The 23,755-nt window shown below is 38.3% G+C and overlaps 1 protein-coding gene across 14 annotated transcripts in view; it reads right to left on the reverse strand.

The window, feature by feature from the left end:
• The window catches only part of KLHL13 (kelch like family member 13), an 85,096-nt gene that overhangs the window by 31,368 nt on the left and 29,973 nt on the right, over positions 1-23,755 (reverse strand). Inside the window, exons 1-2 of one of the 14 annotated variants that reach the window (XM_040614364.1) lie at positions 5,767-6,114; positions 5,165-5,277 (exon numbers count right to left, since the gene is read on the reverse strand). The exons of 11 other annotated variants lie outside the window; for them this stretch is intronic. In XM_040614364.1, the coding sequence (XP_040470298.1) occupies positions 5,165-5,262 (98 nt within the window). In that variant the 5' untranslated portion in view covers positions 5,263-5,277; positions 5,767-6,114. Of the gene's footprint in view, positions 1-5,164; positions 5,410-5,766; positions 6,115-23,755 lie in introns of those variants that run through there. 2 more of the 14 variants (XM_040614374.1, XM_040614363.1) reach the window with 2 other exon arrangements.

Consider the following 23,755-nt stretch of genomic DNA (forward strand, 5'->3'; position numbering starts at 1 on the left):
AACACTGCAAAACACTAGAAATCCCACTGAGTAGAGATTGGGCAACAAGATTTTTCCACAGTAACAAGGAAATTATGGCAAAATGACAAACCGGCAGAACTGACACTCTGGCAGAACAGGCTGAGTAACATAATCAAGACAATTCAATAAAGATTCTTCAGCATGTCACAACACTTCAATATTGCAGCTTCATGCTACATAAGGAGGAGAAGGTAATTATGGGGACCTGTAAGCCACAGCATCACCTGTAAAGGTCTGCCCAGAAAAACCATGAGCACTGGGAAACTTCAAGACAACCAGGTTTGGTTTTTTTCTGTTGTTTTTGCCAGTTTATTACTGCAATGAAATTTCACATTTCAAGAACTTAGAATAATCTATCAAAATACTTATTTAAAAAGCAAAATTAAGATCTACAGGCACAAATGATAACTCTATGTACCAAATTGCTGGGATAAAAAGCAATCTTCAATTTATAAGCCATAAACCCCTTCTATTCCACACCCACCCAATTAATCTGTTTGCATGCATTGCCAGATTAGTTTAAGAAAAATATATATTTGGGATGACCTGCACACTTTCAACATGTTGAAATGTGAAATATCTAGGAGGTAATTGCTTAACATGGAAACGTTGCCAAAGGCAGGCAAGCATTCCAGTGTGAATACCATGTAGTCTGTTAATGACCAAGAGCCCAAAAGTGTTTATTTACTAAAAATGACCAATGAAGACAGAAACACATAGGGTGGTCTCACAACAGAAAACTAATACAGATAGTCAGATGAATTATGCATACACACCTTTTCCCATTTAAGTATGTAAGATTGTATAGCATAAATTCAAAGAGCTCATTGTAGAGCAAATCGGAGATTTGAAAGAAGACACAAAAGCATTAACCTATATAAGCAGCTAAAACTAATGCCGATTACTCCAGAGTATTAAGAATTTATTCTGCTTTTCTGCACACTAACTGATTTCCATTACTGCAAAGCATTTCCTATCGGACAAATTTCATAACTACATGACTCAGGATAGATATGCTGCATTGCAAATCCTTTGATAGCAATAGATTTGGAATGTCACATTTGTTTATTTCTCTTAACATTAGTCCATTATTTATGAAAACACATGCAAAGGATAATTTCCATTTAAAATATCAACACACCATTCCACGTAAAAGGATAGAAGGCAGTAAGTTTACAACTGAATTATTCTGCATTAATAATTTTTTTTTAATTTTTCTGATTTTTAAACATGGCATGTTTAAACATGTAAATACTTAACTGAATATTTAACTTTTCAGAAAATATAGATAGGCTTATTATATAAGCATTTTTATAGGCTATATATATAAGAATAGCATTTTTGAAAATAGTATATTTGCATTATTGGATTCTTTGTAGATGTCCATCATAGTACTTCAATCTCCAGAGTTTCCACAAACATTTCCATTCGTGTTAATGGAAGATGTGCACAACTTTGGAAAACAATATAAATGGCATTGCTAGTGTGAATAAGAAAGAATTCTCTTCTTCGTTCTTAACATATGAGATGATGTAACCTGTAAATAATAATCGGGATGCATATTCCTTTATACCTCAAAGCTGAGGTGTAAAATTCTGAACCATTCCTCACCCTCTCTGAAGTAGTGCTTCTATTCTTAACCTCTGCTTATGTCAGTCACTGGGGTTGGGGTGGGATGGGATTTTTGTTTGTTTTTAACAGGGCTGTTAATACACAGCTATGATGCCAAGGAATACCACTTCTCCAACTCCATATTATTCACTCAGTCGTTTCCTCTAATTCACTTGCTGAAAGTGCTCACCTGCCCACATAATACGTTACTTCACCTAGGTCTGTCCCCACATAGTCAACACAACCACAAATATAAACATGATTTCACTAGTGGTGCATAAACTTGCTGTAACAGCTTTCACAGTTAATTTGACAAAAGGAATCTATATTCCAAACCCCAACACAGCGTCATGAAAGAAAATGTAAAGCAGCTTGACAAAGGCACGTGCATGCACACGCATCTTGCACATTCCCAACTCATGCAGTAAGCCAGGCTGCATTACACCTACATATATTGGTCACATGCCAGTGCTCCGATTCTAATACTACCTAATTTTCCCTATGCAATGTCACTGGATCTCTCCACCAACCTGGGGGAAAGCTCAAGCTACTCTGGACCAGTTCCACCAGAAGCCAGGGGATGTCTGCATTTCCCTTCAGAGGAAACCTTCACCCTGTGTATAACACGAAGCGTTACTCCTTGCAGTTGGAATATTCTGAAAATATCCCTAATAAATAACTGGTGGTAAACAAAACCACCAGCCAAGAGGCAGCATCTCACTGCTGCTCCTTCCCATTGCCAGGAAAGCAATACCAAAGCCAGCAAAACCAGCAGACTTCCCAGTAAACAGAACCCTGTCCTTGCCTACCAAGTCATCAGCTCAACTTCAGCAGGTCCTTTATTTCACGTACTACCCAGTCACAAGTTTCCCGCAGCAGAGAACTCTCTGGGACAAGCTCTCTGTACTCATTCCCCACCTCAGGAACTACCACAAACTTTTCCAGCAGAGACTGCAGCTAAACCGCCCCAGCTGCACGGCTCGCAGGGCAGTTACCCGTTTTACAGCGGCACTTTGTACGCCGATCCTGGCTTCATCCAAACCAAACATGCTCATGACCACCAGTCCTGGCATTTCGATGCAGGGAAACAAAGGCAGAATTCAGGTATCGGGTACACAGACCAAATAAAACACTAATAAAAATCTGCGTCCTGACCATCAGTTTAATCTCTAGGCAAGTTACTTTCTAAGTCATAAGCAGGATGAAGCTTTTAACGTTAAGGTCAACTTTAGTAGAAAAAACTGAAAATTTGGAATTTCATTTTAAGTACAAAAAACCCCACACCATTAAGAACTCCCTACTTCACATTCCAAATTATGCTACAAACCTGTAAGATTAAGATCTCAAGTATTAAAAGGATTAAAAGCTTAATTATACCTTTGTATCCTCCAGATGCAAAATACCAAGTACAAAAGTGTTCGTCTGTGAATTCAAGAGTTTTTATGGTCATTTATTTTACATCAGTACATGTTCCATCTCACATGCTACTTATTCCTGAATCTTTTACTCAAAACAAACCTTTTGCCAGTGTGCAGAGTAATACTTAAGACAGAAAACTTACACATATCAACATGAAAAATATCAGATCACATAAAACAGAAGCAAATTTACTGTAATCTCTGCAATGAAGATAATTCATTCCACCACCTATTTTACTGTTCAACCTAAATTACAAGTGGGTTTTTTATCAGTTGATATATACTGCCTAATCAAATAGGTGCCATTTCATAATATTTCTCATTCTTTATAAAGTACACGAATAATTGCAACATTAGATTTAAGAGTCCTGCTAATGTCAGGACTGTGTGCCAGTGAAGAAATGTCTCTATGAGCAGTGGGATACATTGACTCATTATAAAAAGGTGATTAAGGCTGCTGATCACATATTTCTCATGCTCCAAATAAGCTCGGCATCATATAGTTAAGCATGATCATTAAACCTGTTCACATACTTTCAACACACACTGAGATAATCAGCTACATGATCCCCATCATAAAAGCCAGAGCATACAGAGAGCTAGATTAGCAATTTAAAGGTGACACACAAAAGAAGTGCTCGGTTCCAGCAGCAGATAGATCAAACCAGGCTATTTCTGATTTTTCTTGCATTTAGTAAGTACTAGAGTTTAAAAAGAAAAGCACAACATACAACACTAAAGACACTATTCCTCTGAAATAGGTTCAAAAACCTCACAATTCTTATCATGACACTTCCTTTGTATTAGTTGTACTTTTTTAAAAACTCAGAGTAAGTGGCAATTTATTGGAAACAGTTTATCTTCTGGTAGCCTTAAGCATATTTGATGCATCTAGTGAGTGAAAATGCTGAAGCACTTCCATGAAAATTAATCTTAAATTGGAGCGTGCACAGCATAGGTTCTGTACAGCCAGGTTAGCTCCTTAAACCCCAGCCTTCTTCTTAAACAAAGAACACTAGTGACCACACATACGACGTTGTATTGTCTCAGCTCCACTGTTTAGCAATGCAATCCTCAGCAACAACTACAAAAAGACGACATTTAGAGGACCTGTAAATACCTATTTCTTACAGCATGTCCCTACAGTAGCTGAAGCAAAAGACTATCTGTAAGACAACAATGCAAGCGTAAAAAGCACTAATATTGAAGGTATTTGGCTGGAATGCTATTGGAAAGGAATAGTATTTATAGTAATTTCCAGATAGGTAAGTCATCTATACTGCTACTTGTGCATTTTAAAGCAACTGTTCCTCATTTTGAAAAAGCTGCTTCTTTAAATAAAGGCAGAAGCAATTCAGTACCCTACGCTTAGTTTAATTTCTCTGAAGGAAAAAAGCCACCTGTATATGCTAACAGAACTCAGAGCAACAAAAGGTGAACAAAAGCTCCATCAAGATTTGGCAAGACAAAGGCATATTGTTTCCATGTGTATTAAAATACTGTTTCATGTGAAGCTACTTTACATGGACAAAGTGCGTAACTACATAAGTACTCAGATATGAATGATTTCTATTTGTTTTAAGCTTTTACTGTAACTTTGTAAAAAGACATACAATCTGCATTCAGGCTAAGACTTTCAAGAATAAAACAAGACCAAATCAGGATGATTTCTTTTATATGAGAACTTACATGAACAAAAAGTGCAGTACAATACAGCAGGTGATTTCATGTTTAATTTCAAAGTGTAATAGTCAGGAGGACAAATTGTTAGCATATACACTACAAAGGAAAGCCTGCCTCAGAGCTTAACTTGTCAATTCAAGATCAGCTCTACAAATTAACAGCAACATGAACTTTTTAAATGAGCACATAAGATATTATTATGAATACGGCTTAATCTGCACAGTTTCTCTATGTTTCAACAAAGAGGGAAAGACTCAACACAACATCCATCATGAAACATCCAGGATAAAATCTGGGGGGGGGGGGGGTCTACATAGAAAACAAGGTAAAATTCTGAGTGCCAATGTCATTCAATATATAACAGGGTATTTTGCCACAGGGTAGTCTCACAAAAGCAATCCCACCTTATTATCCTCATTTCTCTCACTTACATGTATGCTGGAGAAAGTGGCGATGACCTGGATGTTTTAAGCACAGGAACTGGGAATTTCCAGATAGCAGGAGAGCTCGTTTTCCATTTCAATGGCATGTTGTCACCACGGTACTACAATAACAGTAAACAGCGTTTCCATAACAGACTACCAACTAGGACTTCCATTCCACACACTACTGACACAGCAGTGGCTGCTGCTAAGAACAAGGAAATGATTCTGCCAATGCCCTTAAACCGATGCTTCCAATCTGTAAAACAGGGCTGCAAGGCATCTCCTTTTAAATCCTGCTGTCCCCTAAAGCAATATGATGATTCTATCCTTCTAACTCAACAATAGTGCCACCTCGTTAGGGAAGCGCTGACTGCAGTATATGTTTAAAAAAAAAAAAAAAAAGAAAGACTGCACTGTGCACACCAGCACAATGCAGCTTTATTTAATAAAAGCAGCTAATTTTTAAAGAACTGTTTCTGATGCTATTGTTCTACCTTAACAGGGACACTGCAGCACCGTACTATAGTCTCTTCCTATTATAACCTCATTTCTGACCAATGGAAGCAGAAAAAAAAAAATGGGTTTCATATGAAAATGAAACAACATACCTACTCAGAATACACTTGTCATCCTCTGAACATTCTTCTTTTGAGCTGCAACAATACAAATGGGATATAAATCTCAGCATAGCCTTAGGCCACGGCTAATAGAGATCAGTGACTAAATTCAGCAGCCTGTTTTCCTCCTGTGCAAGCTCTGACCAAACAATACAAGAATGCCATTATGGAAAAAGCCCATTGCAAAAATCACAGTCCTTCTAATCCATAGCTAGGAAGACAAAATAAAGCACAAATCGCTGCAGGTTTCTGCATGCTCTTCTACTAGCTTCTGGTTCAGGATGCTCTCATTTTCCTATTCTCATTTCCAAGGAGGATGAGCAAAATCTCATGCATTTTGCAACATGCTATGGGAACGCAAATATCACTCTGTCTTCTGCAGTAGAGAAGCAGAGAGTAGCACGCTGTTAATAGCAGTCTTTGTAGGGAGGCTATCAAGAATCTAATTCTCAACGCCCCCCCCAGCAGCTCACAAATTGCCTGAAGTACTGACGAAGCAGATGGTCACGCAGGTGTCCATCAGGGACCACTCTGCAACTCTGTGCTCTGCTTGGTGACCTCCTGGGGCTGACAACAGTGGGGAGCATAGAAGGCAACCTATTAAAAAGGGAACAGAGAATTTAATAGCATATCGTGCATAAGCAGAGCACGTTTCTAGGGAATAAAAGGTAGACCTTCAACTATACTGACTCCCTTACAGGAAAAAAAAAATAAATTACTTCTAATGTATTGCCACAGCAGACCAAATCAACACAAAGATGTTTAATCTACATATTTCAGAATAGTCTTTGTACAGAACGACAATTTTTCTGTTCATCAGGACAGCTTAATCCTATAAAAAAAAGCCAACACCCTGTCACACTACTCAGCAACAAAGAACAGAACCAGGAGCAGGATTCCTGTAAATTTATACACTTTAGTAACATTTAATAACACCGATGGGTTTTCCATAATAGTGAAACATACACTGTTCAGTTTATTTTTGAGATGAAATCACTAGGGAATAATTTCTGCTTCTGGTCATTATTATTGAAAATGTTTGCCCAAAATAGTTTTGGGCATTTGAAGCTGTTACCATAACCACAGGCAAGGAACTAAAATAACCCAGGACGATCAGAGGTGAGGACTAATTCAAATGTCACCTATCTGACAAACAATTGAGGCGCTCTCTCCCATTTTTTGAAGTTCTAAGTTACACATGAGCAGAGCAGCATTAACACAGGCAACAAATTTCACAGAAATTGCTACCTGATTGCTGAACAGACATTTGCTGTGTAGGACAACAGTGTTTATACGTTATAAACATTAAGAAACACCAGCCCTGCAGAGAGCAAGTATGCAGTTTTAACATAAAGAAGTCTTACTTTTAGGAAAAGAATTCATGCATTTACATGCCAACAGCCACGCTCGCCTGCTCACACTGTAAATACCGCGTACAGTCTCACACACACATAACCTCAGACTACTAGATCATGCCTTCTCCGCACTGAAGGCCTAAAAGTTGAGAGATGTTAGATAGCAGCTATTATAACCACAAAGAAAAATAGCACAATTTTGGATTCATAACACTCAATTTTGCTTTTGCATTTGTCATCGTGCAGAAACTGTCTCAAAATACAATAAGCAAACGCTGTTACTCCCTTCCTCATCCCAAGCGCACAGCCAGTGCAACCAACTGGGAACTCATTTTAAACGTGTATCTCTGCTCTGCCAGCCCCAAGGAGCTGATTACACTTTTTTTTTTTATTAACAGTAGCATTACTAAATGAGGCCAAGGACAATCAATGGGCCACTTTTTCAGAAGTAACCCTTGAAATACCCTTTTGACCAACAAAAGAAAAGCCAGCTGCAGCCACACAGTCATTGCCAAGCACTGACTGGTGTTTTAAGTCAAGTCAATCACACCCAGAAACCAGAGTTACTTCTCACTTCTGACCCCAACAACATCACTCACCATACAAAGCAACATTAGCTCTCAAACATTTATTCTCCTTTAGGTGCTTCTGTTCCCATTTATTTTTCCATTTAATTTACAAGTAACCTAATTAAAAACTTCACAGAAGAAACGGTAACTAAATATTTTTTAAAGTATATGAACCCCAAGCACTGCTCAACTTCACCTCCTCCTAATGTCCAGCACACGCTGCTTGATCAAACAGCCAATGTACAAAATGGGGAACTGAAGTAATTAGCAAAGCCAGGTACTCTAAAAATAGGCAAATGCTTTTCATTTGCAAAAGGAAAACCACGAGAGAAATGAATCGCCTACCTGCACATGAGAAAAAAGTAAATCAAATACTGTTTTCTTCCTGACAGTCAGTTGTGTCTTCCCAGAGAAAATACTACCCAAATGTATTCTGTGCTTTACATAAACTATTCCTAAGACAACAGAAAAGTCACAGTATGTTATTCTGCTATTTTAATTAAGATGCCACAATAATAGTTTAGTTACACATTTAAAAATATGGGGGAAATAACCTGACCTCCTGGAGTGCATTGTACCCACTGAATATACATTTTCTGTTCTCAGATTACATCGCTTTGCCATTCAACCCCAAATTAACTCGTTTGGAGGGACAAAAGCAGCATTGCAGCTCTGTGCAGAAACCTGCTTGCCGAGAAAACAGTTATTGCTAGGACAAGCGTTAGGAAAACACACCAAACTGGAGCTTTGCTTTTCAGTTTAAAACCCTTAAATGCTGAAGTCCCACAATAACAATATAGATTAAACAGCTTCTTGGGACCATTTAAGGTCTTGCTTTCTGGTTTTTTTCTCACAAGCAAGTTCATGTTCAAGATTAAAAGGATCTAGCACTTAGGACTTGCTTAAAGTTACATTCTACTTACTATCAGTCTCCTACATATCTTCTATTCTATACACAGAAGACGAGAAAGAAGTCGTCCTTTGTTTTTAAAGTAATCATTTCCACACCAGTATTTCCAAAGCTGCACTGAGCACGTGGACAGTAAGGTAACTGACACAGTAACAAGCACTTCTGCAGAAAACTCCTCCAGAAAGTAACTGAACAGGTGGCATAAGAAGAAAAAAGAGGCAATAAAAAGACCAAAGGCAAGATCCCACATCGCCGTTTTACAGATGTGAGCTGTCAGCAAGGCCAACAGCTGACTGAGGCTGTACAGCAGTGCAGATCTGATCCCAGAAAAGGAGGTACATTGAGTGCATAACCGAGCAAGGCATTTCTTACTCCTCTTCCTCCATCCCTCACACCAAACCCTGCTTCGCTACAGGCCAACACGCAGGATTTGGCCCCAGGCGAGAGGAGCAGGCACGCAGCACCATACTGCACAAGCAGATGAACAAATAACACACAGGACCTCCCCTCCAAGTGTGCTGATCACTGCATCTTTTCTTCTGCCAGCCCTCCCTAACCGTGTAGGAATGCAGACAAAACCACTTCCCTTGTGACTGTCTTAATTTTTCTTGTGATACCCTCTTCCCTCCTTCGTGCAACTTCAATGCTAAGCTGCTACCACATCGTTTCGTACATACCAACTGTCAAGATATATGCCTTTGCCGCCTTTCACCTGGTATATATAAAATATATGCCATTATAAAATACAAGCTCGCCTGTTACAACCCAGTATGCTTACACGTCTGGTGCATGTGTACTTCCAACAAAACTTTTAAGCCATCTTTGCATGCCCCGTAAGACTTCCCTTCATCGTTGTTCAAAGAAAAAGTCACAAGCAGGGAGATACATCACAGCCCAGTGACAATGTCAAACTGTACTAGTCTACAAATATTTATTCTCAGCCTTGGAATGCCACATTATTTTTTTCTGTAGGAAAACTAAACAGAGTAAAAGTTCAGTTCTAGACATGCTGCTGGATTTTTATCAGTTTGCACAGATTGAGCGTAACTTCTTTTTTCTGTCCTTACACTGTAAAAAACAAAGCTGAAAAATATTTGCTCAGCCAAGTGATTTGCTGTGGCTGTTCCACTCCAAGAAGCTGCTTACCTCTCTCCTTTCATTCTACCAAGTACCAGAGGAACTGAGAGCACTAGGTGGGAACAGGGTTAAGCTATATGAAAACTTCCTCAAGCCTTGCAAACCCCTTCCAGCATGACCTGAAAAGTCTTCTGCACTTCCAAAGCCCCAGGCTTCTTTAAGCTTTACAGAAAAAAATAAATTCAGTTACAGTGACAGCATGATTTACATCTCCCATTTTCATCTAGAAACGTAGACAACAGAAAGGCCTACATATCTGTGTTGCAAATTTTATATTTTATAACATTAGACTATTTCCTGCTGATAGTGTTCATATACGAAAAGATGCCAGATTCAACACCACAGAAAAACATGTAAAAATGGTGGTGGTAAGACTAGTAAACATCTTCAGACTTTTGAGATTCTTTTCCCCCCCAACACCTGTGTTCTAAAAATTCATTGATACAAAGCCATGCTTCCACGTTTAAATGGATATATACTGTATTTTGTAATAGCTGTTTTGTGATATCAGCACTAGCAAAACTCACTCCAAATTGAAGGCAGAAACTCAGTTTCGCATTGGAAGGAAATGTTCAGATCTTTCGTGTTATCTTACAACTACCGACCTGCTGAGCTGATGCACACCGCCACCGAAGACCATTTTGACACAAAGAAAATAAAAAAGAACGCCCCAAATCCCATAAAATAGTCACAAAGCCACGGAGCTCAAAAGCAATCATCATTTCGACATCAAATAATTTCAGAATTTTAAATAAGGCTGTAAAGGCAGAAGTCTAGAAACTGAGTAGGGCAAATAAGGATGTGTAACATTTCTTTTCAGGATCCCTAAAAAAAATTCAGTGGGATAGTTTAGTTTGCTTCCTTATTCAGCTCTTTCCCCTTCACATGGATGCTTCTCATGCCTCTACCTTTGGCTTTTCAATCTATTAAACTGAATATGTTCCAATTACTGGAAGAGAATTAAAAGACAGTGTTGACAGTACTGCCCTACATATGAGTCTGGTACCATAATTTATTTGACTATATATCGGGAAAATATTCATATCAAAATTCATATGAAGGGAAAGCAAATATCTTCCTGAAGAGGAAAGCAATGGAAACTAGTGCAGTTATGTTTGCAGTTCCTTCACAGAAACACTGTAACATTCCTCAGATATTGAAGTATAGAAAAAAAAATGGCAATATGCACCTGACAATATTTTTATTGAAACTACAACTTTTCTAGAATCCTCAAAGATCAATCTTACAAAGAAACACCTTTCATTCACATTTTTTTAATTAAGAAATAAGCTTTAAAGTAACTGAAGACAGTTCCAAAAATTACACATGTACTTTGACATACTATCTGCTGTGTTGTTTCAAATATTTTTTATTTCTTTTATAACCGGGGGAGGGGGGGGGGGGGGGGGGGGGGGCGGGGCAGGGAAGCCCTCAGACAGTAGCTACGCATTAGAGCATCTTTTGGAAACAATTGCACTGTAGACATTAAGATGCACGCCGCTTCATAAATGGAACAGAGATGCTCACAAAATAGTTACTATTAAATATATTTAACTCTTAAATTGGGCTGACCGCTCAAGGAATAATCATAAATTGTAAAGCATAAAGAAGTGAGATAAATTAGGTTTGTAGCCATCCCCTCCTGCTGTCAAAATGCTGTAAGCAACACAGGTTACTGTCTTTATAGCAATGTGTTTGTCCATTTCTAAAACAGGGAAATATTTAAAGAGGGGGGATTATTATTTTTTTTTTTTTAGGTTAAGCAGACGGCATATACCACACGTTTAACAAAAAGTACTGCAGTTTGCCATCCACCCACTCAGCATTTTTTCCTGTGTGAGAAAATTGCTGCAGCAACATTTTAGGATGCGTCATTTCAGTAAACATTATTTTTATACAAAAATATACATATGCACACTATATATATGTATGTCTTCATCTATATACACACAAACTATATATATATGTACTATATATACACATTTTTATATACGTATGACCAATACAATATTGCCCTATATCTGACACAGCCACTTCCCCTTCCCTCCCAGACGCTCAGTTCGGAAACATTTGAGTTCTCACATGATTCTGAGACTACCCAAATTTATGTTCTTCAAAAAACCAAAGAGGCAGCAGCTGGCTGACTGAGAAGTAATTGTGTCGAGTAATGAGTTTCTCTATTTCATACATTCTTCCAAACCCCACAACCCTGGTCCTTGCAAGTATCATTCATTAGCAAGAAAAATATCTTGATGGTCCAAGCATGAAATTTCCAAAATTATTCAGCAACAGCAAACAGTTAAAAACTCACACCATTTTCCATCAGATCACAATCAGATATTTTAAAAACTCTTTTAAAAACCACAACTTAAGTCTTCAGTCAGCTTCCCAGAAACTCGCAGGAAAAGGGGGGACACACACACCAAATCTAATCCTTGTAGTAATCGCACTTTTAATATTTAGAAGGGTTAATTTATTACAATAATAAATTCAGTTTCAGATACATTTTGTAATTACACAGTCTCATAAATCTCTCAAATCTATTCCTAAGTGTGTGGGTTTGGCCATGGAAGTATTTTTTTATTTGATGCCACTTACGGATGCTCTGCATTTTCTTCTGTTTATTCCTGAAGAGGGCTTTGCTTTAAAATTGAGGTAAGATTCCTAGCAAGAAATGAATTCCAAGAGTCAAGATGCACCGTTAACTTAATGACAAGCTACAGGTTATAGTATGCAAAAAAAAATACTCAGCTTTGTTTAGGCAAACTACTCATACATAGAAAGCATTAGGTAAAATAAGGTCTTAAAACATTTATTAGGAGGTAAAAACCAAAGTGACTTAATGAAGGTTTCCAGCTTCTGATCTAAGCCTGTGTACTCTGCTGACAACATACCACTCAGAAGAGATGTTTCTGAATTAACACCAACTTATTCAGAGAACTGTACCCATCTTTCCCAGGTGATTAGATTTATTAAATCACTACAGAAATCTGAATGCACAGTCACAGCAGCCAGATTGACCCTGCTGAAAATAACCATCTGAAGCAACAGTTATTTTTATTAGGTCAAACTGTGAACTACAAAGAATTTCTTTCTGAACAACTTCTCTACAGCTGTTATGGTCTGTTGGCTGCACAATTTATTTTAGTGAAGTATGCCTAAATACGTTTACACATCTGACTCATATGATGCAAATATATTAAACAATTTAGTAATTGAAGGGAGGTTAGGATTGAGCACCAGCCACCAACAACTTCAGTATTTCCTGCACCACAGACAGCAAACTGCAGGTTGTGTAAAGTCACGTGTCGATTAAAGCTTTTTGAAAATATCCTTAAAGTAAAAGTTTGTAGGCTGCTTCTTTCATTCTTCCATTATTTGTATGCAATCTGTTAGTGATTTTGCATTCCCTAAACCTCACTGTCTTTATCCACTGAAGTGAGTTTTTGTGGTCCTGCGCAACTAGGCAAAGCAGTCCCCACAGAAGGGCAGGCCTGGGGAAGCAAGCATGAAGCACATGGATCACCACTTACTGTTTTGTCCCTAAAGATTAACTTTCTCTGAGCACAGGAATTCCGATGGATCTGATCTGCTAACCCACAAAGTTTCCAGTGGGGGCAGTCCGACATCTTTATCTGAAGGTCAGAATCCCTCGGGGAAGAAGGAGATTAAAAAGGTTTATAAAAAGATGCTGATTGCTTCATAACCAGGTTCTCAGAAATTGTGGCGTGCAATCTGGGAGCCGAGAAACAGCAGGAATGAGTCTTCTGGAAAACGACAAAGCTGCTGTACCATGCTGCCCACGGCCACTGCACTGCTGCTGGCTGCATCCCTTTGAGGGGTCACAAAAAAAGCGACACTTCATAGAGTCAATCAACTGGCCATCAGCTAGTCCTAAGCACACAGATACAATTTTTTTTTTATGGAATAGCAACCTGCAGTTAACGTTCAGCTTGCCTTCACACATAATGGTATGTGAAAGGCTTACATACCAACAAGTTCCGTTTACAATTTATCACTAACATTAGTATTTCCCCCATTCAGCATGAAAAAAGACACAGTTGCTCTACACTAGAAAAAGTTTCAAGTCTGCAGATCATTCCAAGTAAATGTTATGAGAACAGGTGGAATCCGTACTGAAGCTGGAACAGCTTTATGAGTCATGTGGGACAAAGGGTGTCTTGTACTAATCCCTCAGACTTTTTTTTTTTTTTTTTTTTTTGGCCTGTAAGCCAAAGGTAACCAGGAATCAGCTCCTCCCACTTGACAAAGGTAGGTGTAGTCCAAAGACTCCTTCCAAAAGACAATGTGGGGGACCTCCCTGGTTTGTTTGCTCAGGATCCTCCCTCCCTCAGCAAATCAAGCCAGTGATAACCTCCACCCTACTTGTTCCCAAAAGGAAAGCAAAATCAAGTAACTGGGTCTCTCATTTTGATGCTCTTCCATTCCCAACAGCAGCAGTGAAAACTGACAAAAATATACACTTTTCACAGGTTCTTGCACTTGGGAGGAGGCCAGGAGCAAAGACACTGAAGATGTGTGTTTGCATCTCAAGGAAGATTTACACCTCAATGGTATCTCTAACCATCCTTGCAATCTTAAGTGCATGGAGCAGCTTTAATTGCAAGATTTCTGCAGAATTCAATACTACCTCTTCAGAAGATATCTAGTCATCTTCTACCATAAAAAGGTTTTCTGTAAATTCCCCCTGTTGAGCTTTGTTACACAAAGGACCCAAAAGGCACAGCCTTTAACATTCAGCTGAATGGGGTGTAGGGAGGGTGTAAAAATCAGTATGTTCACGTGACAGACTTAATAACCACTAAGATTGTGCTAACATTTACAAAAAATACATGACTTTCAAAATTTATACCTTGCTTACATTTTCATTTTTCTAGAAGATAAAAAATTATCGCAGAAATGACACTTCATCTTATACAGTTCCATTTCTCTGAAATACACCATTATACTCTACTTCTAATTCAGCAAATGTCAAAATTCCTGTGTAATAATGAAATTATAGAAAGAAAATTACAAAGTGCTTTCTTCTTTAGCATCTATGTGAATATAACTTTAGAGAAAACTGTACATTTCCTAGGCAAAGTTTCAAAAGATGCAAGTTATTTTATTCAAGTTTGTTATGGTGGGCAAACTATGAACTCATTTCCAAAAGCAGATTTGAAATGACAGTTTTAACTTACTTAGTAGACAGGAACAAGTTTGCAGGTACAACATCCCTAATTAGTGACAACACAACCACCCAGATAATTTAGGGTCAAATCAGGACATACTGCTTGGCATAAAAAAATTGTACGTAGCGAGAAAAGCCTAAGCAAGCTGATTTTAGAAAGGCCCACAGAAGAATGGTAATCTTATTGGAATTTTTAAAAACTATGAAATATTTAAATCAAATAGTTTACAGTCTCCTGAATACAAACCTTTATTTATATACAACTTCTGACGCCTAATGAAAACTGAAGTTCAGTGTTTTCAGAAACGTTCATGTAGCAGCTTCTACAGGTCCCATCGCTGAGCCATTCTACCAGCGCTACCACACACCCATGGCAGTTTTTGAGATCTTTATAGTGTTGTAGGTGTGACCACACCACCTCATCCTAGCAAAGTGCCCTTCAGAAACACAGAACTGTGGAGGGGGAATAAATAAATTTTAAAAAATCAGTGGAAGACTGCACAGAGGTGGTCGAAGGGTCAGCCCGGGTGACAGCTACCAACAGCTGAGCCGCACCACTTCCCCACCACCCACCCTCAAGCCAGCAAAAAAAATGTGTCTCAGTTCTGCAAACACCACTAGACTTGTATGCAAAACAGTCACATCACTCATCCTGTGCTGCTCCAGTGAATCACAGCTGGCTCAGGAAAGGCCACATTACAGAAAAAAAAAAAAAGATCAATAGATGAGCATGATATAGAGGTCCTTGGGATGAAATGGCATTGCACAGCTGTGACGTGTCAAAAGACTGCACGGAAGTCAGCTAAAATAAGAAATATTTTTATTTTAGAACCTTCTACAGTCATCTACTTTTCTGCACTTGAAAATCTTTCTGATTCATACATACACAACACCAAACAACTGTGATAACTTTGAATTGGGACGAGCCTTTCTCTGGAACAGTTCAAAACAAGGCAGTGGTAGTTCAGGTGTTTGCCTGCCAGAGGGAGCTGAAGGAAAGAAAAAAAAAATCCCATGTATCCCATTATTTCCAAAGTTTTGGTTTTGTCCCACACCAATCAATTTAACTATTCAAACCAAAAAAGTTTTAATGCAAAATCAACATTTAATGCATGGCAACACTGCACAGAGACTAAGTTTCCAGTTTGCCAGAATGAAATACATATGATGTTGAAAACAGATTTTCATTTAAATGCTTATTGGTCTTTTTTTGCATACCCTTTCCACTTACTACTTAACACACTTAACATGGGTACACCTATGAATCTGCACGTGTTTATAGAGTTGCTACAGCATAAAACTACAACTTGTTAAGTTATTATATCAATAATTTATTCTTGCATAGCACCAGCTAACCTGAAGAGCTTAACACAGACAGGAATAAGTCTCATTTTGCAAACTGGTAAAGCAAATTATCTAATCAATGTGTTCATGGAAAACCAGGATTCTGTAGAACAGTTCAGGAAAAAATTCCACTGCACACATGATAGAAGACCCTTTCTTTCCATCCTGCACTTCAGTTAACTACTTTCAAATCCAGAAACCAGATCTAAAAGCCAGCATGAATCCCATCAGATTTTTCACATTTTGAAAAAGAGCAGAGTGAGTACATCTTTGAATAGCTCCCTTAATATTTAAAGGCTAAACTGTTCCAACTTTCCTTTGATCAAAATTTCACCGCAGCTTTCAAATAAGCTTAGTAGAATCCCGTGTATTACTTACAACCAAAACACTTTTAGGAAAATCAGTTATGCCACCTTCTGGTATTCTTAAGAACTGCTCTACAAGACAAAGACTAATTTTCATAAATTCCCATTTTAAATGGGAAAAAACCCAGCACAAACAGAAAACTCAATTCATGCAGAACACTGATGCGAAATACGACTGTCTTAAGTGTCAGTTGATTTGTGCAACATCACTAGCTTGGACTAGCTTGTGCCCAGCCGTACAAGTTCCTAAGCCTGTAGTACCTGCGGGCAAACACAGCATCATTCCCTCAAGTTACCTGGTTTGCGACGGGAGCTGTTCTGCACTTTGCCCCATCTCACCAGCTATAGCAAAGGAACTGGAAAAAGCAGAGTGTGAAAAGGATGAGCAAGCCTGCGAAATGGCTTCTGTAAGAGGAACAACTTGTAGATTGGACTTAACAGCACAGAAGGCAGACGGACAACAAGGAATACGTTAAGAGTGCACAGCGTCACAAAAAGAACGGTAAAGGTATACAGGGAGTCATTACTCATCAGCTCGCCGACAATAAAAAGAAAGCTTCAAATGAAACTAGCAGATATCTGGAGAAAAAATATAAGAAACTTCTTCACATAACATGCTTCAGCTATCACTATCGGCTTTCCAGTTACCATTACTTCTTACAACACAGATTCACAGAAGTAACTGTGAAAAGTAATTAAAAAAAAAGGTTTGTACTGAAAGGCACAGCAGGTGACCCAAAGCAGAGTCACATACAAAGCCAGTAACCAAATTTCTCCAGCTTTACCTCCCACTTCCAAAGTGTCATTAACACTGTCCCAGGACAGTGTTATATAAGTGTATATAAGAACTATAAACACTCTTCTTTCTGTATCATACCTGGATCTATGCAATATAATCTGTACTGCTAAGCACACAAGGAAAAAAGAATTTAAGATGTAACTTCATTTCAGTAATTTTAACATTTCCAACCCAAGCCTTCAACATAACACCATTTCGAGATGTCAAATTTCCACCGACAGTTTCCCAAGCAGGAAAAGGAAGAAAGGTGGCATAGAATTAGGTATGAAGTAACATTAATCAATTATGTGGATAAATGACTCCCAAGTGTGTCAACTCTGATGCTCCACTGTTCCTCACAAGACAAACCTTAACAATTCTCCAACTTTAGACAATCTTTGACCCACACATCAGAATTTCTGGCTATAATTTTCCACTAACTTTGGACTACTAAAGTTTAATTACATGAATTTAAAATGTAATTAGGAAGTTTGGTGTAGGTATCACAGAAACCCACTACCATGCTCAGGTACTTACGTACAAGTAGCAGAACCAACATAAGACACAGCTGAAATACAAGGACATCTATAAGCATCCCCACTTACTTATCACACCTTCCCACAAGCCTCTGCATATTCTTTCAGCTATATACATATTCAGCTCTTTGCAGTATGTGTCCCATTTTATAATCATTTTCTGGATTCTAAACAAAGCAAAACTTCTGCGTTAAGCAAAGCTTTGCTCTAACATGTTCTTACAATTAATGCTTTTACTCATTCTTAAGTTCAGCAGTTTGGTTTCTGGAAATGCTGTAATTATCATTTTGCCCACACCAGGCAGAATGATGATATGCAGAAAGGTATACACATACCACGAGAAGTACAAAACATTATTTTCATCACAAACATCACCACAAGTCATGCTGTAACACCACTTTATTTGCCTGAAAGATTTTCCAACAACCTCAAAAGTCACCAATAACACCAAAGTTGCACAGTAATATTTGAGAAGAATCATGGATAGTAACTCAGACCAGGCATAATGAGACTGTGACCACCTGAACAAAGTCTTGCTGCGTATTGCACAAAGTGTTGCCTGGAAAATGCAATGCTATAACCCCACATAATGAAGTGTTAAAATAATCAAATAAAAAAAAAAAGTCAAGCACTGCTGTCAGTCATGCCTGGACTGCTCCTGTCTACCCATGTGTTTACAGTCATTTAACTGCCACCGAAGAGATGCTTTGCTAAACTGCAAACATCTAGTCACTCATTTGGAACAGCAATTCTAAATTTCAAACCTTAAACCGAAATCATTTCTGGTGTCTAGCAAGTCAAAGGTAATCTCAGATGAACTCAATACTTTCATGATACTACAACCCTTGAGAGCTGAAGATTTTACAGCCTTCAAATAGCATATAATGGAAATACGAAAAAGCGGCAAGATTAAATCTGGGGGCACCTGGGAAATCTCTAATGAGCCAGCCATACACTACTCCAAATCCAAAAAGCACAGGGTACAGCACTCAGATTAGGAAGCGAGGAAGGCAGGGCAATATGCCAGGTATTTATTCAATAGGGTCAGCACGGAACTTGAAGCAAAACGCAGTTGGTAGCTCAAGATAAGATGAACATTTGCCACAAGAGTCTCTGTAAACACTGAAATAAAAACTTTCCAGTGAATAATAAACCTATGCAGAAACCAACAGTTACAGTAACGATTAGACCACAGGAGTTTTACATAAACACTGCTACAGAAGAGTGTTCTTTCTTTAGTACTTCTCATCAGATTTCTGCAAACTTCTGTTCTGGCTCACATCCTGAATCAAGCAACAACACGCACAAACATACCTTTTTCTTTGGTTCTTTCACTTAAGTGGAAACATAAGCAAAATACGAACATCTTGCTGTGCAAAAAGCAGCTGCTGGGGAATTATTTTTTTTTTGTGTGTTATATGACAAAATTGTGCTGGTTCCTGAAATGTGCTTTCAGGGATTTTGAGGGAGAACAATGGCAATACTCAATTTAAACACACAACCCTGATTTATTAAAAAGAAAAGACCTCTTTGAAGACTACCAGGGATGTTAAATAATTACATTCAATAAACAGTTAAGAAGTTGTCCAGGATTTTCAGCCCTCACATCAAACACCTCAGTGTAGAGTAACTAAATCTAGCATTTTCAGATAAGGAGACTATTTATGATTACCTTTTATCAACACTCTAGAAGAATGCACAAGGCGCAGCGTGACTAAATTTTTACCTCATTGCTGTAATCCAATGAAAGCATACAGAATCTAAAGGGCAAAAGTAAAACTAAGTAAAATTATTGAGCCTTAGCTTTCCATTGTTGCATGCACATAATAAATTCTTTTTAATAGCAAATTCCAGTAATGTGATTCAGTTCATTTACCCCCCTTCTCTCTCCCTTTGCTCCCAAGTTCTGCATTGTAAATGGTTTTCTAACCCAGCACGATAACTGTCCAGAGAACAAGGCCATTCTGTTCTTAAACAACACTCCTCATTACTCCTAAACCACGCATAGCAGAGAGATGGCTAGTCTAAATTCAGATCGAGCCAGCATGCATCACATAATTACTGCTCATCAGCTGACGTCTTTGTCACACCCCACGAAACAGAAAAGGATTTCCGGCTGACAATGACAGACCAGTGATGTCCTGGCAAAGCCCCGAGCAAAGCCCCAGACAGACTCCTATGTATTTAACTATATGGGCCCAGCTCTAATTATCCAGAAACAGAACTGAACAGTCACATCGGTGCTCTAATTACTGGGGAGACAGAACAAGAGAGGAGAAAAGCGCACTGTGGGAGAAAAGAGGAACCCAGACAACAGCCAAAGATGCTGCTCTAGCCAGGAGAGAACAGCTTTACAAAGCCTGCAAACTCCTCTGCTTCAGTTCTCATGTTCTGCTGCACTCCCACATTGCTCTGACTCACTCAGGTCACATCGACCCACATTTAAGCAACTGCGAAAACAGATTTGAGATCCTTGTCCAGCTGGGGTACTGAGGAACTTGCTGACTTGTTGATACATGACCTCTGTGCTCCTTAGGACAACAGAAGCAAATTGACAGCATCTGAAGATTTAACACGTTCACTTCAAACTATATTTCGTTCCAGGTCCTTGGCTGATAGATCTCCACCTACCTGGCTGTCAGCTTTGACTCAACTAGCCTGTAACAGGTGAGCTGGAGCAGAAGAATGAAACCAGAAGTCTGGAATTTGGAACAGGGCAGTTGCATGCTGAAAATGTTTGGAATCCAACACGATGGAGCTGGATGTGATAACATAGCTTGGGAAGATGGAAGGAGATTAACAAAAGGCTCAGGTTTCAGAAATGTCTTAAAAAGGTCAGGCATAAATATATGCAGAACGTTGTAACAAGGCAGAGTAGTGGTAATAGTTGTAGATAAGGGTTTTCCATGATGGAAATACTTGTACATTTTAACAGTGCACTATTATCTTCAGTTGTTAAATTTACTGTTACCTGCAGGAATCATATTAATATCTGGATCTCAAATTTCAGTGTCCATCTGTTTATGGGATTGGTAGTCACCAGGCTGTAGAAGAACACACTGCCTGAAAAAACGAATTGTTTCCCTCAACAGCCTTCACTGGTCCTGCAGAATACTTATGATACCTCTGAAGACCATGTCAAAACTTAATAGTTGCTTCTAATTTCACTGTCCAGGGCAGGACACTAATGCAAATATAACCTAACACTTCTCATTTTCACAAGTTATCCTTAACAACACTAGCTAGCTTGAAGAGCAGCTCATTTAAAATGAAAAAAAAAACCACAAAAAGCCAAAAAAACCTACCCAGTTTCAGATGCAAATCCTACAGATCTCCCCATACGGTGAACACCCAAGCAAGACTGGGTAGCCTGTTTTTCCAGCATAGTTTCCACTACTTTTCAATTATTTTTTAAGATATGCCTCATTTTACATCCACATGAACTAAAACCGGAATCACAGACATCCCAGCTGTCCAAAGACAATGGAATCGTCAGAAACTTATTATCATGCTGCACACATGAACATATACATGCAGAACACCTCGAACACCTCTAGCGTTAAAAAAATGGAATATACAAGTGGGGTTTGTTGGGGTTTTTTGACTGGTTGGGGTTTATAATGCAAGTTTTTCTGCTGTTCAGGTGTGAGGGTTGTTTTCCCTTCAAGTAAGGCACAAATACACACATCCTTCAGTTAGTTACTCTGGGGTGGGGTGCTGTTTGGTCATTTGTTTTTACATGTAGGAAGTACCAAACTATTTAGCACCCACAAAGAAATGTCTACTTCCCTTTTCAAAATTAGGTGCCTTCTTGCTCAGCAGAATGACACAAAAACTGATCACATGCAACCACAGAGAAGTTTTTTCTTCCCCCTCCCTTTATTAATGAAGAATAATTTAATTCTTCCATATTTGACTATATGGGAGGACACTGATTATAGCAGAACATTAGCACCGAAAGTATTTTCTGGGACTAAGTAAATTAAAGATAGCATTGTTGCTTTAAAAGATGACAACTTTTATTTCTGAAGTTGTTTAGATGATCAACTGCTGGCTAAGGCAGATTAAACAGCATATTAAAATGATTCAATTTTGCAACAACAGGAGTTATTTTAGTTTTTGAATGTTTTGTGCATTATCAATTTAAGAACTGTGCCAGTCTGTACCGAGAACTAATAGACCCAATTTAAATATAGGGTCGCAATGGATAAATTACATGCAGAAAAATCACATAACCTCTCTACGGGATAATGCTATACACGCTATTTGAGAAGATTATTTTAGTTTTAGGACTCTAAAGCACCTTACCATAAGCATAAAGTGGCTTTAACTTGACACATTAAATAAACACCAAACTGAGCAGGGAAACAATTAATTATAACACTACACCCACCACTCGCCATCAAGAAAACCATTCCAACCAATGCATATCCACCCAAGTGACAGAAGACAGGTATGGATTCGAAAGGGCAAGTGACAATCAGCATCAGATTACATTACACTGCTAACAACACGTCACCAGTTGAAGAACTTTCCAGACTTGGAACTTCTCAGCAAACACCGCTTACCCAGTCATGAACACAGTACAAACCAGCCAGATTTTCCAAGCAGCTCGCCTACTCTGCAAGCTTTCCCTTCCCATTAAAAGCAGTAGGCTCACCTTCTTCACGTGTAATACAAAGCGTTCTGGATCCACACCTATTTGCTTCCCACATCAAGATCAAGTTGCAAACATTTCACGTGTCAAAGGCACCAGTTTTCAAATCATATACTAAAATTATATTTGGGCAGATGTTAAGATCCAGAAACCACGTACAGAGGGAGTTTAACTGCAGTTAACCCACAAATGTACCTGAACCAAAACCCAGCTTTTAAATATACGAGAATGTTTCTACGTTGAACCACCGATCCTTTCTTCATGGAAAAAAAATAATTAACAGTACACCCAATGTTACCTTTCCAATACATTCAGAACTGCATATAAATTTCTAGTCACACAAGAGCAACTTCTGTTTGATCAAATATTCCATCACAAAGAACACATTACTCTTCCCTAGTCAATCTGGAAAAAAATTAGAGATTTTATTTAAATGCAAGTCAACACTAAAGCTGTGAGGTTTTACTTTATTATTCTTTAAATCATGTTGGTTAAAAAAAAAATAAAAAAAGTAATTTGGAAAGCTAAAAGCATTTATTGGAGGAAACACTTTTTACTGAAGAGATTATTCCTTCCACTGATGTTATGAAAACATTTCCTCCTAAACAAGCACGAACACTGTCATACACACCATACTGAGACCAGATGTGACCAACACAAGTACTCAAGAAATAAGAAACTTGTCATCTCCTCAAAAAAAAAAAAAAATCCACTAGATTTTTTCCAGTTCTTTCTTTTCTAACTTTAACTCTTACATGAATGTATTCACAAGGCTTCATATGAAAATGCCACCATTCACATCTCAAATGAAAACATACTTATAAAATATAAAAAAAAAAAGTGCACTTGCCTAAGAACAACAGACAAATTCATAAACCTAATGCGAAGGAGAGAAAATGCTTGTAATGTCACTGGTATAGACGGAGAGAGGCATGTCTGCTAAATAAAATCAAGTACAACAGAGTAACTAGAGGGAAATAGGATGGAGTTAAGAGGTACTCCGGGATTACTAGAGACTGGAAGCTGAAGATAAAGAGAACACATCATAGCTCTGCTTTAAGGAAAGCTTTTAGATTTTTTTTTTGTTCAAGTTTCATCAAGCATCATTCATTAAACAGCTGTTTTTCATGCTAAGCAG

The sequence above is a fragment of the Falco naumanni genome, chromosome 14 (genome assembly GCF_017639655.2).
Source record: "Falco naumanni isolate bFalNau1 chromosome 14, bFalNau1.pat, whole genome shotgun sequence".
NCBI lineage: Eukaryota > Metazoa > Chordata > Aves > Falconiformes > Falconidae > Falco > Falco naumanni.